The sequence below is a fragment of the Stomoxys calcitrans genome, chromosome 2 (genome assembly GCF_963082655.1).
Source record: "Stomoxys calcitrans chromosome 2, idStoCalc2.1, whole genome shotgun sequence".
Classification (NCBI taxonomy): Eukaryota; Metazoa; Arthropoda; class Insecta; order Diptera; family Muscidae; genus Stomoxys; species Stomoxys calcitrans.
Window position 1 is genome coordinate 20,054,679 of NC_081553.1, and position 19,110 is coordinate 20,073,788.

The following is a 19,110-nucleotide window of genomic DNA, read 5'->3' on the forward strand; positions in this document are numbered from 1 at the left end:
AAATCTGGACCGATTTGAACCAAAATTAAAAGAAATATCGCGGAGCCTAACACAAATCACTGTCCCAAATTTCAGCCGAATCGGACAATAAATACGCCTTTTCTGGGCCCCATACCTTATATCGAGAGATCGGACTATATGGCAGCTCTATTCAAATCTGGACCGATCTGGGCCAAATTGAAGAAGGATGTCGAGTGGCCTAACATAACTTACTGCCCAAAATTTCGACGAAATCGGACAGTAAATACGCCTTTTTTAAGTCCAAGACCTTAAATCGAGACATTAGTCTATATGGCAGCTATATCCAAATCTGAACCGATCTGGGTCAAATTGAAGAAGGATGTCGACTGGCCTTACATAAATGTGGCTTTCATGGAACTAAGACCTTAAAAAGGCAGATCGGTCTATATGGAGGCTATATCAAGATATAGTGCGATATAACCCATGTGCGAACTTAACCTGCCTATGGACAAAAGAAGAATCTGTGCAAAGTTTCTGCTGAATATCTCTATTTTTAAAGACTGTAGCGTAGTTTCAACAGACAGACGGACGGATATGGCTATATCGTCTTAGATTTTTACGACGATCAAGTATATATATATACATTATAGGGTCGAAAATGAATATTACGATGTGTTGCAAACGGAATGACAAAAGTGAATATACCCCCATCCCTCGGTAGTGGGTATAGAAAAAAAACTAACCAAAAATAAATGGATACAAATATTTTGAGTAAATTTCTATCTAAATGAGATATTCATCAAATGAGGTAGAAAATATCAGGACCCTTAAGAGTCTAAGGATTCGTTAGAAAACCATTATAGTTGGTAACTAAGGCCCTAAGCTAATTTGTTGAGACCCCACATGAAATGGCCACATGCTAAGTCAAAATTATTGTAAATTTTGTCAACAATCTAAATCAAAAATCCCGATATTTTACTTCTCCAGGTTCCGAAGTCCATTTGCAATGCGATGTCATACAGTGCTATGGTATGTGTATAGACGATGAAGATTGCAGTCAAGTGGCCATAGCGGGAGCTGGTGGTTTCACCAAAGGCTCAGGGGGCCCTCGTAAGGTGCATCCAAATGAGGAAGGATCCAGCATTGCGGGCACAACGGTATTTGTATTAGATCCAGCAGAAGCACCATGTAAGTTTAAGACCAATCGCCAAACCTTAATAAAAATTATAAAAATTTTTTTCTCTGCTATTCCCAGATACCTCAGTCGACTGTGAAGATGGCATACGACCTACATGGTTGCTATGGTTGGCCATTACCTTGGGTGTTCTTTTCCTCATTATGTTGCTGATGAACATTTTCCTTTGCACGGCCATGAGTTGCAGCTGTGCCAACACAGAGGTAGAGTGAAAGTCTTACAAAAGCTTTCCATTTCCTAATTATTTTCTAATAACTTTCCATTTTCTTGTCTTTCGCTACGCCTAGATAATCGAAAAAGAACCCTCCATTATTGAAGAATACGATCCCTATAGAAGTTGGCATGGTAGCCAATATGGTTCAAGGTATTCGTTGCATGGACGTGATGCACACAAAGGTTACACTAGCGGCGGTTCAACCATACATTCCAATAGGTCTGATCGATATTAGATATCTAAAGTTCTTCACAACAACAACAAAAAGAACAACAGCAACAACTAGTACAACAAATGCAACAGATACTGCCACAACACAAATACACTCACAAAAAAACGCAAACACACGTACACACTTAAACAAACATACTTGCAATAACGTAGATGAGATGCATTCGAATACCCTACTAGAGCATGTTGTGAATGTGTCTGTCAATACCCTACATTACTTCTGTATCTTTTGGGCATTTGGTTTGGGTCTATGCCAACTACAAGAAAACTCAACATTTAGATATGCCAATACAGACCAATGCCACCGACAACACCAATCAATTACCACAACAACATCAACAACATTCGCATGCCTATCGTTCGTCTATAACCAAAATTTTGGCATTTGATCCTTCTAATATTTTATGTACGTATTAAAATTGAGTGCAAATCTTTATAACCCTAATCCTTTCCCATTAGTAAAACCAAAATTTAAAAGAAATCCTTTATCATAAATCATAATGACATATTTAGACCCTTTTAGAATATTTTAATTTTGATAACAAAAATTATTGTAAAATCTACAAAGTAAATTTTCGAAAATGCTCTAATCATCAAAAATTCTGTAACAGAAAGTATCGATAATAAAAATTGTCCATAATTCGATAGTAAAACTTATCGATAGTTCGATAAGAAAACTTATCGATAGTTCGATAGTAAAAATTGTCGATAATTCGATAGTAAAACTTATCGATAATTCGATGATAAAACGTATCGACAATTCGATAATAAAACGTATCGATAATTCAATAATAAAACTTATCGATAATTCGATAACAAAACTTATCGATAATTCGATAATAAAACTTATCAATGATTCGATAAAAAAACTTATCAAAAATTCGATAATAAAACCTACCGAAAATTCGATAATAAAACTTATTGATAACTAGATAATAAAAATTATTGATAACTCGATAATAAAAATTATCGATAATTCAATAATAAAAATGATCGATTATTTGGAAAATTATCGAAAATTCGATAGTAAAAATTATCAAAAATTCTATAATAAAAATTATCGAAAACTCGATAATAAAAATGATTTAAACGTCCAAAAATTTCGGCGGAAATACTTTTATATATATTATCTAAAATTCGAGAAATAGAAAGTTCCATAAAAGAAGTTTTTGGAAATATTTATCTACATATATTATGAAAATTCGATGGAATATGTAATCGATATTATGATATTGTAGACATTGTGAAAAAATTTATATTACAGAAATAACAAAAAAAAATTATCACCGAAAATTCGATAACAAAAAAAAACCAAATTAGGTAGAAAAAATTATCGAAAATTAAATGAATGAAAATAATGGAAAATTCAAAACAAAGAGTATCAAAGTCAGATTAAAACCTACCGAAAATTCGATAATAAAACTTATTGATAACTAGATAATAAAAATTATTGATAACTCGATAATAAAAATTATCGATAATTCAATAATAAAAATTATCGATTATTTGGAAACTTATCGAAAATTCGATAGTGAAAATTATCAAAAATTCTATAATAAAAATTATCGAAAATTCGATAATAAAAATGATTTAAACGTCCAAAAATTTCGGCGGAAATTATTTTATATATATTATCTAAAATTCGAGAAATAGAAAGTTCCATAAAAGAAGTTTTTGGAAATATTTATCTACATATATTATGAAAATTCGATGGAATATGTAATCGATATTATGATATTGTAGACATTGTGAAAAAATTTATATTACAGAAATAACAAAAAAAAAAATTATCACCGAAAATTCGATAACAAAAAGAAACCAAATTAGGTAGAAAAAATTATCGAAAATTAAATGAACGAAAATAATGGAAAATTCACAACAAAGAGTATCAAAATCAAATTGAAACCTACCGAAAATTCGATAATAAAATTTTTTGATAACTAGATAATTAAAATTATTCATAACTCGATAATAAAAATTATCGATAATTCAATAATAAAAATTATCGATTATTTGGAAAATTATCGAAAATTCGATAGTAAAAATTATCAAAAATTCTATAATAAAAATTATCGAAAACTCGATAATAAAAATGATTTAAACGTCCAAAAATTTCGTCGGAAATTCTTTTACATATATTATCCAAAATTCGAGAAATAGAAAGTTCCATAAAAGAAGTTATTGAAAATATTTATCTACATATATTATGAAAATTCGATGGAATATGTAATCGATATTATGATATTGTAGACATTGTGAAAAAATTTATATTACAAAAATAACAAAAAAAAATTATCACCGAAAATTCGATAACAAAAAGAAACCAAATTAGGTAGAAAAAATTATCGAAAATTAAATTAATGAAAATAATGGAGAATTCACAACAAAGAGTATCAAAGTCAGATAAAAGAAATTATCGAAAATTAGATGAAAAAAATATTTGTCGAAAATTAAAAAAAAAAGATTATTAAAATTAGTATAATAATAAATCCTCAATGATGTGTGCAAAATTTCAGGCAAATCGGATAAGAATCGCGCCCTCTAGAAGCTCAAGAAATCTAATCAGGAGATCGGTTTATATGGCAGCTATATCAGGTTATGAACCGATTTGAACCATACTTAGTTCAGTTTTTGGAAGTGATTCCAACACTACGTGTAAAATTGCAGCAATATCGTATAAGAATTTCGCCCCCTAGACGCTCAAGAAGTCAAGACCCAAGATTGGTTTATATGGCAGCTATATCACACCATGGACCGATTTGGCTCATTAACAATCCCAATTGACCTACACTTATAAGAAGTATTTATTCCTTCGAAAGTTAGCGCTCTTTCGACAGACAGACGGACGGACGGGATAGACGCAATTGTACTAAAATTCAAAAACAGTGTAGAAAATATTTATGAAAGGTTACATGGTAACATTGTAAACTTCTCACAGTGTTGTCCGACTCAAGTTTAAGCTTTATGATCAAAATGTAGGCCACCGAGCTGCAGAGGTTTGAATCTCCGCATATGACGCTGAACGCCTGGATTCGAATCATGCTAAGAACATCAGCAAATTTTTCAGCAGTGTTTATTCCCTACTAGTGCAGGTGACATTTTTGCGGTACTATGCCATGTTTACATGGCAATCGAAGTTGAGATCACAATTTGCACAATTTGTCGATAATTCAATACCACAACTTATCTACAGTTCTATAATAAAATTTATTGATAATTCCATAGAATTTTGATGAAGATAGATGCACCAAAAATTCGATTTCACAATTTATTGATAATTCAATAACAAATAACGAAAAATCGATAGCAAAACTTCTTACAAAAATGTTATTTTAATTCAAAAATACTAGTAGAAAACATTAGAAAAAAATGATTGCATTAAAAAATTATTTTAGAATATTGAAAAATCGATAACAAATTTGGTAAAAGATGGTTCTAAAGAAAATATTGTTAAATAAAATTTTATGTCTGTAGAATATTTTTATAGAAAATTTTATTTATCAAAATTTATTTCTATAGAACATTTTGTCGAAATTTTATTTCTATAGAAGATTTTGTCAAAATTTTATTTCTATAGAAAATTTTATCAACCTTTTATTTCTACAGAAAATTTATATTCTATAGAAAATTCAAAATTATATTTCTATAGAAAATTTTGTCAAAATTTTATTTCTATAGAAAATTTTGTCAAAATTTTATTTCTATAGAATATTTTTATCTTTATAACCGTAAATTTTGTCAAAATTTTATTTCTATAGAATATTTTGTAAAAATTTTTATTCTTTAGAAAATTTTGTAAAAATTTTGTTTCTATTGAAAGTTTTGTCAAATATTATTTCTATAGAAAGTTTTGTCAAAATTTTATTTCTATAGAAAATGTTGTAAAAATTTTATTTCAATAGAAAATTTTGTCAAAATTTTATTTCTATAGAAAATTTTGTCAAAATTTCATTTCTATAGAAAATTTTGTCAAAATTTCATTTCTATAGAAAATTTTGTCAAAATTTCATTTCTATAGAAAATTTTGTCAAAATTTCATTTCTATAGAAAATTTTGTCAAAATTTCATGTCTATAGAAATTTTTGTCAAAATTTCATTTCTATAGAAAATTTTGTCAAAATTTCATTTCTATAGAATATTTTATGACATCGTAACTAGTCAAAAGATCAATAGCAAAAACTAGAGAAAATTCGATAACAACAATGTTGCATTTATCAATGAATATTTAGATTTATAGAGAGCACTTGCTTAGAATCCTAATAAGAAATATTATGTCATTATCTTCACATATAAAAAAAAAAAACAAAAAAAAAAATACATGTTGATCGAAAAAAGATTTGTATATTTGATGTTACGATTTATAACACTATTCATCAAGAAATCGAAAACACAATTTATCGATGAAATATTGCATAGAAAAAATTCAAAACATGTTTATTGGTAGTAGAAGTATTTAGTATTAGAAGTAGTAAATTTTCTACGAGAATGAAGATCGATTGAATCCAAAATTTATTGACAATTCGATAACAAATACAGTTGTAAATTTAAAATATTGAAACCCGAAAAAAGATCCTTAAAATTTATCGATAACTCAAAAACTTCAAAATGTCTAAATAATATTTCAATTTTCCCATGAACATTCAATTAAGAAACATGGGATACTTCTCTCATATCAACAAATGCAGTCATCGCTATGTTTTATTTTAGTGCTACATTGTGCAAATGACGATTAATCGTTTCTTATTATCTGTTATATCAAAGAAATTTATTTAAATTCAAGAATAGTTGTAAAGGACCCTTGCAAAGAATCCTGAACACAATTTATCGATAACTCGGTTGAAATTTTTTTCGATAACTCAATAACACAATTTATCGATAACTCGATTGCACAATTTATCGATAACTCGATGGCACAATTAATCGATAGTTCGATAACACAATCTATCGATAAATCAAAAACTTAAAAATTTATAAATAATGTTTAAATTTTCCAATGAACATTCGATTAAGAAACAGGGGATACTTCTCTCAAATCAATGATTGCAGTCCTTGCTTTGTTTTATTTTAGTACAATATAGTGCAAATCACCATTAATCGTTTCTTATTATCTGTTATATCAAATAGTTTTTTTTTTAATTCAAGAATAGTTGTAGAGGACCCTTACAAAGAATCCTGATAAGAAATATTATGTCATTACCTTCAAATAAAATAAAACTTAAAATTATTTTTTAGAAAGATTAATACATGTTTATCGAAATAGGCTTTTAATAATAAATGTTAAGATCGATTGCACTTTTGATCAATAATCCGAAAACACAATTTATCGGTAGCACAATTTGTGAATAATTCGATAACAAATCATCGATGATTTGATAACACAATTTATCGATAGCTCAATAACACAAATTATTGGTAACTCGATTGCACAATCTATCGATAACACAATTTATCGATAATTCGACAACATAATTTATCGATAACTCAAAAGCTTAAAAACTTGCAAATAATATTTAAATTTTCCCATTAACATTCAATTAAGAAGCAGCGGATACATCTTTCATATCAATGATTGCAGTCATTGCTAAGTTTCATTTTAGTACAATATAGTGCAAATCACGATTAATCGTTTCGTATTATCTATTATTTCAAAAAATATATTTAAATGCAAGAATAGTTGTAGCGAAGCCTTACTAAGAATCCTGATAAGCAATATATTTAGTCATTATCTTCAAACAAAAATCGAGACTATTTTTTAAGAGAGATGAACACATGTTTATCGAATTAAAACTTAAAAAAAAAAACTTTAAATTAAGAAAAAGGGGATACTTCTCTCATATTAATGATTGCAGTCATTGCTATGTTTTATCGAAAGCTTAATAACACAATTTATCAATAACTCGATTACACAATTTATCGATAGATCGATAACACAATTTATCGATAGATCGATAACACGATTTATCGATAGATCGATAACACGATTTATCGATAGATCGATAACACGATTTATCTAAAATCAAAAAATTTACAACTTATATATAAAATTTCCCGCGAACATTCAATTAAGAAACAGGGGATGATTCTTATCAATGATTGAAGTTATTGCTATGCTTTATTTTAGTATAATATACTTCAATTTTTATGAAATGAAATTGAAATAAGTTTTTGAGAAAAAAACTTTGTTGTGATAACTACTTCTATGACTAAGTGTAGACAGCTATTGTTGGGTTTTTCAATCACATATTATAATTTCATAGTTTACTAGGTACGTAGGCCTACGTATCAATTTTTAATTTAAAAATTCACTATCTTATTGGCAATTTATTTCGGCTAAGAGATAATACTTTAAGAAACAGGAAACATCATTCGATGAATTTCTGTTAACGCAAATTTTAATTTCACAAAACCTATGAAATATAGATTTTGATTATGGAAGTTCCTATACTAAACTTAGTCAGCATTTCTATTTCGGTAAATTATCCTCATTAGATATGAACTGATTATGTTTTTTAAACTGACTCATATACATTCCTGGATGATATGCAAACACAAATGCAAAGAGTGACGGATAAAAGTGGTCATATTAGCTACCTAAAGAAATTATGGAAGTAATGGAGATATTTAGTGCTGTTGTTCGGAAGGAAGGTGGATGCTGAAAGTATGAATAGATGTAGGCGCAATCCAAACCGACATGACTTCTTGAGCTCCTCCTTAAATCCTCAATAATTGCTGATTTAACGATTAGAGCTTACAAAAGGCGCATTTTTGTATCATATATCGGATATTTGGAACAGTAAGCTGCTTTAGACATCTTAACATGCGTGTCGATCCTATTTGAATATAGTTGCCACATGTTGAGGTAGTAGATAATTTTCGATTATAAGTTCGCCTGGACCGAACATCGGTTACACACCACATGTTCATGGCATGTCCCAAATATGTTGTCTTTCCAAATATGAAAACTGTTTCTATTGTTCCAATTATAATCGAAAATTTAATTAAAGTCTCATTACCATCTTCAGTTACTAAATGTCTATTTGACTAACATTCGCTTGAATTGTTTATCTGTCTGGCACACAATGATGTGACACTATCATTTCACATTGTGTGTTTATTAATTAAACTACAAAACTGTATTTGTCTATAGTGATATTTACATTGACAATCTTATCTTCAAAATATTATCACGAATAAAATGAAGAAAATAAAATGATTATAATTTTTACGTATGTTTGGTGTATTCTCTTTAAAAAGGTCAATGCCTATGGAAACTGATCATTATGCCATAGTGCATCAACGTCCTGGATCTAGAGCTGGAGGAGGAGTAGCAGTTCAATCTAGTGTCGTACAAGGTAGCCGTGGCAGAGGATCTTTAAATCATCATAGTTAGAAGAATGCCCAGGTACTCATCAGCGGCAGAAAGCTGAATATATACCTACCAGTGTAATTTCCGTAGGGACTTTAGAAATTTGTCAAATTTTTGTATATACTCTTAAATAAAAAACAACTATAAAATTGCACAATAAGTTGGAGAAGGAAAAGAAAAAAAGATAATCTTAAGTGTTCAAGTGTGTTCATAATAAAAGAAAAAAGCAAAAGGCTTTCAAATCACAATAACTGTAATAAACAAATCAGAGCCCTTAATATACCCTCCAGTATTTGTTAAATGAATGCATCGTTGTATTCATGTTGTTGCTTCTAACGTTGTCCGTCCATTAACTTTTGCAACAAAAAATTGGATTTATAACCAAAAATAAATAAAATCAAAAGAAACAACAAAAGTTAAGCCTATACCACAACTACTGTATCATAATATTTCTTAAGCAAAACAAACAAACCAACATTATATTAAATAACAATCTTAAATTAATTTTTTTTATTAAAAATCGAAAAATCAATTATAAAACTGAAATATTAGATTTATAAGACAAAAATTTACGAGTAGTAGCTTAGAATGAAAAAATAAAAATTGGAAAATTTTGTAAAATCTTTAATGATATTGTTAAAAATAAAAAATTTACATTTGTTTAGTTCTTAAGCAGCTTCTATTGTATTAATTGTATTAAGATGAAAAGCGTCACTAAGTATATACACAAAATTTTTTCATAGTCCTAAATAATTTTTATATTAATATTAATTTTTTTCTTCCTAATTTGTTCTATCTAAAATTGTTCTCAAAAATCATGTAAAGCTTTTCTATTTTCTGTATCCTTTTGTTCATTTCCTTATTTTTCTTAAAGTGTAAAAAAATAAAAATAAATTAAAAAAAAAAAAAAAGCAATAAGAAAGGAACATTTATTCAACTTGGTTTGGAAGGATTAAAGCCTAACAAAGACTTAGAAGTTGTATGGATTTTCAATATAGAATCTCAATAGGTTGACATTATCGTCTCATGGTTTGGGAAAGGCATGACAATAATCCATTGCATTATATATGCCATTATAAAAAAAATTTAGGTTACTCGCTGATCAAAACAACCTGTCTTGAGATTGACTTCGGCAGATAAGACCCTAGCCACAATCGGCATAAAGCCAAATTCTTTAACATCTGTCTCATGTGAGCCGAAAAGACAAAGCCCATCAGTTTTTTTTTTTTTGTAATTTGTGATTGCTTTAAGTAGTCTCCAGAATATCAGTTTCTTACTTTGAGTATCAGATTCTAACTCTACGCCTATGCATCTTTCATTTGAGTACCATATAATCCCGGTCAGCCTACAGATACAATTGGGAGTCCTTCCACCAGACACTTATTCCCAAATAAAAATATCACATACATATGTATTCTACTGTCAAAACCCTTTTACTTTAGTCTCAAAAATTTGAGAAACAAATTTGTCAAAAATATAACAAAAAAAGTTTTCAAATATTCAGTAACAAATGTTATCGAAAATAAAAAAAAAATCACGATATCAAAATTAATCAAAAAACATTTTACTAACATCTTAATAACTCTGAGAGAAGGTATATTCAATCAATACAATATCTTATATATAAAAATCAATTTGTGTTCTCAGACTCAGAAACGGCTGAACCGATTTTCTGGAAATTTTCGCTGATGGTGCATAATGATCTCGTGGTGATAATAGGGTACTACATTTATTAAAATCTGAAGGGGGAGCGGACCCTCCCCTCACACTAATTTTCAGAAACGCCAGATTTCGGAGATAGGTGGTGCGATTTAAGCGAAATTTTGTGTGGTCTCTCCAAATTTTGGAACGGATCAGCCCCACCCCAAAACCTACCAAATATATATATACACCAATCACGACAATATGGGACTCACATGAAAGGTATTTAAGATTTGAAAACGTATTGGATATCAGCAATATCGGACCAAGTGTTTGGGGGACCAACCCAACCCCCAAAACACATTTAATCGGACATATTTACCGACCATGCCAACATGGGACTCAAATGAACGGTATTTGCGAGTAAAATACGAATCTGATATCCAAATTTGGGACAGAGTTTCTGTGGGTCCACCCCTTTCCCAAAACAACCCCCAAACAGGACTTATGTACTGACCATGGTAATGTGGGACTTAAATAAAAGGTATTTGAGTGTAGAATACGAATCTGATATCCAGATGTGGGACCAAGTGTTTGGGGGGCCGCCCATCCCCGAAATTTACGGCCATACCAATATGGGGCTCAAATGAAAGGTCTTTGGAAGTCTTTGCAATATGAGGCTGAAATAAGAGATATTTTAGAGTAGAACACAAATCTGATATATATTTTCAAAGTCAAGTCACTGAGTGGCCGCCCCATCCCCCAAAGCATCCCCCAAACCGGACATGTTTGCTGCCTATGGGAAAATGGAGCTTAAATGAAGGGTAATTGGGAGTAGACCATGAATCTGACATCAGCATTCGGGACCAATTGTCTAGGGGATGTATCAGCAACATAAAAACGCCCAAGTAGAATATATTTGCTCACCAAGTCAATTTGGGTCTTCAAGAACGCGGAGCTCGATATTCATAGTTTTTAGGGTCCATACCCCAAACCGTAAATATATTTGCTGGGTTTTTCAATAAGGGGTTTAAGTGAATGGTATTTGAGATTAGAAAAATAATTTGATATCCAATTTTGAGGCTAATGGCAATATGGGGTTCAAATATATAAACATAGAGCACGTAGCAGATATATTTTCAGGGCCCCTAAATCGGGCATTTTTACCGACCATGTCACTGTGGGGCTTAAATGAATGGAATTGGGGGGTTGAGCAAGAATTGATACCCACTTTCGGGACCAATTTTTTGGGGATCTACCCCTTTCCCAAAATACCCCACAAACAGCAATTTTTTACTGACCATCGCAATATGGGGCTCAAATAAAGGTATTTGGGAGTAGAATACGAATTTGATATCCAAATGTAGGACCATGTATTTAAAGCATCACCCCTTCCCCAAAACACCCCCCAAAGGGTAAAAATTTTTCGACCATGCCAAAATCTGGCTCAAATAAAAGGTATTTGAGATTAGAAAACGAATTTAATAACCAATTTTGGGGCCATGTGTTTGGGGGACGCCTCATCCTGTAAACTCCTCTCAAAACCAATGGCAATATGGGGTTTAAATGAATGGTATTTGAGAGAAGAGCACAATGCTGATATTTTTTCAGGTCCATGTGTCCGGGGGGACCACCGGGCTGAAATAAATTATTTTAAGAATGGAGAACACCTTACATCCAAACTTAAATTCGTGGACCAATAAAGATCATATGGGATTCAGAACAAGGCATTTATATCGTTAAACTGTTTGTCAAGCCATATACTATTTTCTTTGCATAAAGCAAATGCGCAGCGGGTCCAGTCCAGCTAGTATGAGTATATATTAGACCTGGCAAAATATCAATGGCACTATCCATAGTGCCTATCCTTACTAACGGAAAAGTTAATTTTTTTGCAAAATTTTACAAAAATAAGCGATCCCAAATGAAATGTATCTCATAAGATACATTGCGCCTATAGAGGGCGCAATTTTCATCCGACTGGGCTTAAATTTTGTACAATGATTTCCAACTGGCTTTATTAAGTGCGCACTAATATTGCTTCTATTCAAATGATTTTCCAGATATTTATATACTATATACTAATTTCGTCATTCTGTTTGTAACTACTCGAAAAATTCGTCTGAGACTCCATACAATATATATATTCTTGATCGTCGTGACACTTTATGTCGATCTTGCCATGTCCGTCTGTCGGATGCACGCTAACTTCAAATCGGCCCATAACCTGATGTAGCTGCCATATAAACCGATCTTGGGTCTTGACTTCTTGAACCTCTAGAAGGCGCAATTCTTATCGCCTTGGAATGAAAATTTGCATCGTCGTGACACTTTATGTCGATCTTGTCATGTCCGTCCGTCTGTCTGTCGGATGCACGCTAACTTCAAATCGGTCCATAACCTGATGTAACTGCCATATAAACCGATCTTGGGTCTTGACTTCTTGAACCTCTAGAGGGCGCAATTCTTATCCGCTTGGAATGAAATTTTGCATGACGTATTTTATTATGACAACTGCGCCAGATAAGGTTCAAATCGGTTCATAACCTGATATAGCTGTCATATAAAACGATCTGGGATCTTGACTTCTTGAGCCTCTAGAGGTCGCAACTATTATCCGATTTGGCTGAAATTTTGTACGACAGATCCTCTCATGACCACCAACATGTTTTGGGGGAAAATTGGCTCAAACGAAAAAGTTTCTCAAACTTCTTAGGAGTGAGAGTTCTGGAATCCTTTTTAATGGTTTGTTGCATTTGATGGGTTTTATAAAAAATAAATTTATGGCAATAATCCTTTCTTTTTTTGACAGCTGGTTCTATTTTATGCCAATATTAAGATAATTATTTTTTTGTATGGGGCCTAGGAAAAAAGATTTTTTTCCCAAAAATTTTTAAAATTCAAAATATTTGAAAAAATTGCTAGTCAATATAAATTCTCTAAATTATGAATATATTACCATATGCCCGGTCACTTCGCTGCCTCCGATGGTACAAAAGAACATTTTGAAAGTTTTAGTGCCCAAATGTACAAATTAAAAAAAAACTCCAGTCGGCCGTTAATACTGACAAGGTGAAACTGAATCGCAATTTTGAGATCTTCAGCTTAGTCCGTAAATAAATTACCTTTTTGTACGTTTTAGCACCTAGATATACCTATATCCCTAATTTTATAGATGTCTCTGAGTCTGTAAATAAAGCACCAGTTTGTACGTTTTAGTGCCGAATGAACGAATATCGGTACATAGTGCCTAAATGTAACCGCCTTCCAAGTTTCAAAGCTGTAGCTCAATCCGTAAGGAAGTTGCCATATTGCGCGTACTAGTACAAAAATGTGCGGAAATCAACAAAACCTTCTAGTCGTCCGGTACATACAGTCAAGATGTGTCTGTACCAAATTTCAGATCTGTAGCTCAATCTATAAAGAAAGTACTAAATAGTACCAATAACAGCACTAACATTTTATCCCACTCCTGATACGATTTCAACATTTCATATTTGGTACAACTTTTAGTACATTTTCTCCGTTCACTGTAAAAGTAAATAAGCTATTTCGTACTTTTTGGTACCAAAATTTATGATTTGTTAAAAATTAGCCAACTTATATATCTTAGGAGAATCTACATGTTAAATTCCAGAACTCTAGTTCATTCCATAAAGAAAGTATGAAATGGTACCAAATACGCTACTAAACGTACGTATCTTCCATTACTATTTTTCATATTTTTTCTACATACACCCTTTTCTTCGCAACAACAATCATCTAAGCCTAATTTCGTTCTGGCTCTACCCGTTCGCCCTATGCAAAGTTCTCCAATTTCGTAACTGTTTTGGTATTTTTTGGTTTCTAAATGTCCAAAAACTCTTTTGGCATCCCAATTTATGTTGCCATAGTGTACCTAAATTCCAAAATTCAAAGCTCTAGCTCAATTAACAAACAATGTTCCAAAAAGCACCAATTGCGGTTCTAAACGTACCTTTTTTCCCACTTCCGGTACTATTTGGGGACATTTTTGTCACTAAATCTCATATATATTGGAGATGCTCTTTAATTTGACCCCAAAATCATTATTCTAGCCCAATCCGTTCGCGCTGGGTAAAACGTCACAATTTTGTACTCTTTAGTACCAAAACGTACGAATATCACAAAACCCCGTCTTATTGCGCGTCTGCGACCCAAGGCCCACATTCGTGACAAATTTCATGATTATAGCTTTAGCCGTTTGGACGGGACGTTGATCAGTCAGTTAGCCAATCAGTCAATCACGCATCTCTTTTATATATATAGAGATAAAATTTCATCAAAATCTGACAACGGAATCTTTTGAGGCGTAATGGGTTAAATTGTTTCTTCAAAATTTTTGCTCGGGCCACCTGACTACGTTCCATCTAAAAGTAAACTGATTTGGTCCATTTACAATCCCAACCTTCCAAAAGTTAGCATGCACACAGACTGTCCTTTGGTGGAAGGTATAAAAATACTCTACCCTAACAGCCCTGGTGTTGCCATATGGCAACGCTTAGTTTTATCGAACTAAAAAGGTCAAAAAATCTGAAATTTTCAATAAAAATTTACACAACTCTTTACAATAACTTCAAATATTTTTAGAAAGTACAACATTTTACTTAAATTGTCTTCTCAAATCAAAGTAATATGCATGTTTTTACAATAACAAAAAACGTTGCAATTTGACAGTCACAAATTTGAGTGTAGTTTGCGTTGCCATATGGCCCCACCAAGGCGATCCGGCTTAAGCCAGAGATGGGCGAGTACACACATTATTGCACGTTATTATGTACGTGCAAAGAACATAAGCCCACCTACAAAAAATTTTCATAATTTTGGAAGAGCGTTCGTCTGCGCGATGATTATAACAAAGTTCTGGAAAATTACGAAATTTTTCCTCCGTATGGGTCGTGAAACACTATTCTAGGTATTCATTGGACAACCCATTGTGCAGATGTTTTGGAACTCTTCGTGACGATAATTCTACAACTCATTGCGATATAATCGTCCGTCAAGGATATCATTGGACAATTCATTGCATGTGCGGATGTTTTGCAACCGGACAGTTGCAAAACATCGACGATTATATTACAATTCATTGCATTATAATCGCCACAAGATTTGCCTGAGTAGCCTGTTCGTGATTGCTCCTATATTAATACCAGGGACTCAATTCTTTTTCTATGAAAATATGAAAAAATAATTTCATTTTCGTTTTCATATGAAACTTGCTGAAAAAATTTTGCTTGATTTTGTGATTTCCCAAAACAGTAATCAGAAATGCTATGAAACTTTCCATTTTGTGTTTTTATAGAAACAGAATCGAACCCCTGGTGCGAGCATTACGAGTAGCTTTTCGAAGATTTCTTTCCAACTGTTAAGTTTTGCGATGAGCAGACGAATATAAATAGACATTTTTAGATCGGCTGATATAAAAACGTTGGCTCCGCGACGGTGAGACTATCCCAACTCAAAAAACAAGCAAAAGCGTGCTAAGTTCGGCCGGGCCGAATCTTATATACCCTCCACCATAGATCGCATTTGTCGAGTTCTTTTCCCGGCATCTCTTCTTAGGCAAAAGAGGATATAAGAAAAGATTTGATCTGCTATTAGAGCGATATCAAGATATGGTCCGGTTTGGACCACAATTGAATTATATGTTGGAGACCTGTGTAAAATGTCAGCCAAGTCGAATGAGAATTGCGCCCTTTGGGGGCTCAAGAAGTAAAATAGAGAGATCGATTTATATGGGAGCTGTATCGGGCTATAGACCGATTCAGACCATAATAAACACGTCTGTTGATGGTCAAGAGAGGATTCGTCGTACAAAATTTCAGGCAAATCGGATAATAATTGTGACCTCTAGAGGCTCAAGAAGTCAAGATCCCAGATCGGTTTATATGGCAGCTATATCAGGTTATGAACCGAGTTGAAGCTTATTTGACACAGTTGTTGAAAGTAAGAATAAAATACGTTATGCAAAATTTCAGCCAAATCGGATAGGAATTGCGCCCTCTAGAAGCTTAAGAAGTCAAGTCCCCAGATCTGTTTATAACAGCTATATCAGGTTATAAACCGATTTGAACCGTACTTGACACATTTGTTGGATATCATAACAAAACACGTTGTGCGAAATTTCATTCCAATCGGATAAGAATTGCGCACTCTAGAGGCTCAAGAAGTCAAGACCCAAGATCGGTTTATATGGCAGCTATATCAGGTTATGGACCGATTTGAACCATACTTGAAACAATTGTTGGATATCATAACAAAACATGTCGTGCAAAATTTCATTCCAATCGGATAAGAATTGCGCACTCTAGAGGCTCAAGAAGTCAAGACCCAAGATCGGTTTATATGGCAGCTATATCAAAACATGGACCGATATGGCCCATTTACAATACCAACCGACCTACACTAATAAGAAGTATTTGTGCAAAATTTCAAGCGGCTAGCTTTACTTCTTCGGAAGTTAGCGTGCTTTCGACAGACAGACGGACGGACATGGCTAGATCGACATAAAATATCGCGACGATCAAGAATATATATAAATATATATAAAAAGGACAAGTTTATAGGGCAAATGGCACAAAACGTTTACAGTGTCCTCCACTGCTTAAAGCCTGGTACCAATGGGTGATTTTTTAGCTATTATCTTTTTGGCAACACTGGTTAAAACAGCTCACTCACGTTTCATGTTTTGTTTCACCATCAAATATCTTAAGTTTGGTCTATAATTTAACCATGAATCTCCTTACAAACGAGCAACGCTTGCAAATTATTGAATTTTATTATCAAAACGCGTGCTCTGTTAAAGTTCCAAGTCTATACAGAAAAGTCCGCCTCAGTTGACGCATTAGAAGACAGCATTAAAGCATTTATTGGAGAGATACCGAACGAAATGTTGGAAAGAGTATGCCAAAATTGGACTAAGCGCATGGACCATTTGAGGCGCAGCCACGGTCAATATTTACATGAAACAATCTTCAAATATTAAAGTACATAGATCGTACTATCAATTCGAATAAAGATTTCATGCATTTCCTGAATTTTATGTTTATTTATTTATTTATTATTATTTTTTTTTTTTTTTTGAGAAACTTTCCTGTACCTCTTAAAAAATCACTTTTTATATTCGTTTCTCACAGTTGAAAACACGGTTACTTTTCTAAAACACTACAAAAATCTCAAAAATAACGTAGTACTTTTATGAAAATTTTTTCATTAGCAATAAGGGAATGTCCTACTGATTGAAATCAGCAAGTTTTATTGCTATCTATTATTTGTGTTTTAATGGACCTATAGCCGATACAATACAACGAAATTCCAAAATTTATTATCTCAAAAAAAGTAATAATGAAAACATTTCGCTAAAAGCGAATATAATACCATACTTAAAACGAATCCATCATCGTAACCCACTTCCAATAATTCGTTTAATAACCATACGCTTTGCATTCAATAGTATTTACTCACCATGTTTCACTGTATTTGTCTCGTGTTGTCGTTGATTTGCGAAATATAAATGCTCAAAGACTGAATACAAAACTCTCAGTCACTCAGTCACATCAATTCATCAGTAGCGGAAGGTTGTGTCGAGCGTGTTTTCGTTTTTCGTCTCGCCCCGTCGCCTTGCCCCGTATCGTTGTTGGGCGCATTGGTTGTTCTATTGTTTGTGTTTTGTTATGTTCTGCAAACGGCGACGCGAATTGTGATGTGTTTTTACTACATTCGAAGAAATTAAAAAAAAAACAACGAAGTTGATGTAGTGGTTCTTTACTAAGCCAGCATTATTTCCACGTTATATTATTTATAGTGTATGTAGTTAATATCCATATTTTCCAGACAGAATATTAATATTAAGCAAACAAAAAAAAGGAAATGTTTAAAACAAAAGTGGCTAGTTGTGACAGTGGGTGTTTGTTTTAGACGCGTTGAGTGCTGTAATGAGTGTGTTTGTTGATGTGCTAAAGTGTTGTTAATCATGGCATGGAGAATGGGACTTTATGTAAACCCATTTGTTTGAAACTATTAAAGTGATTAATCCATAACAATGGCTTTATATCCGGAATTTACATTAAAAAACACAAAGAAAAACATATCTTTAACCAACACCACTACTACCACGCCATTAGCAGCCATCGATTTGTTGATGGTCCCCCACCCTTAATCTTGTGATATTTTGTCTTTGTGGTTGTTGTTGTTATTATTGTAGTTGGTGGTGTGCAAATCTGAAGTTTGTGAGTGATTTTTATTCTTGCCCACATATGCATGAGAGAGAGTTGCAGTTGCTCATAGCTGTTGTTATTGTTTTTGGCTTTGTTGCTGCTTATGTTATTGTCTGGCGCTATTATTTGTTGACATTTAAAAAAGGCCCACAGAATGTGCTGAACAAAAACAACAACAACAATGAAGTTTACCTTTATCGCTGAACTTGTCAAAGGGAATTCCTCAAATGTTGACTATCAAATGAAACCAACGAAGTGAATTTTTGTT

At 32.4% G+C, this 19,110-nt stretch overlaps 2 protein-coding genes across 15 annotated transcripts in view; both read left to right on the top strand.

Moving 5' to 3' along the window:
- The window catches only part of LOC106080376 (uncharacterized), a 91,483-nt gene extending 81,799 nt beyond the window's left edge, over window positions 1–9,684 (top strand). For 3 of the 6 annotated variants that reach the window (XM_013241740.2, XM_013241742.2, XM_013241743.2), the window contains exons 8-11: window positions 949–1,149; window positions 1,217–1,359; window positions 1,444–1,589; window positions 8,856–9,683. In XM_013241740.2, the coding sequence (XP_013097194.2) occupies window positions 949–1,149; window positions 1,217–1,359; window positions 1,444–1,589; window positions 8,856–8,991 (626 nt within the window). In that variant the 3' untranslated portion in view covers window positions 8,992–9,683. Of the gene's footprint in view, window positions 1–948; window positions 1,150–1,216; window positions 1,360–1,443; window positions 2,008–8,855 lie in introns of all 6 variants that reach the window. The other 3 variants (XR_009397099.1, XR_009397100.1, XM_059362692.1) reach the window with 2 other exon arrangements.
- Window positions 9,685–18,186: 8,502 nt separating this feature from the next.
- LOC106080373 (bestrophin-4) overlaps window positions 18,187–19,110 on the top strand; it is a 72,521-nt gene continuing 71,597 nt past the window's right edge. For 8 of the 9 annotated variants that reach the window (XM_013241729.2, XM_013241733.2, XM_013241731.2 and 5 more), the window contains exon 1: window positions 18,187–18,431. The gene's annotated coding sequence lies outside the window, so the exon portion shown is untranslated. Of the gene's footprint in view, window positions 18,432–18,724; window positions 18,855–19,110 lie in introns of those variants that run through there. The other variant, XM_013241730.2, reaches the window with a different exon arrangement.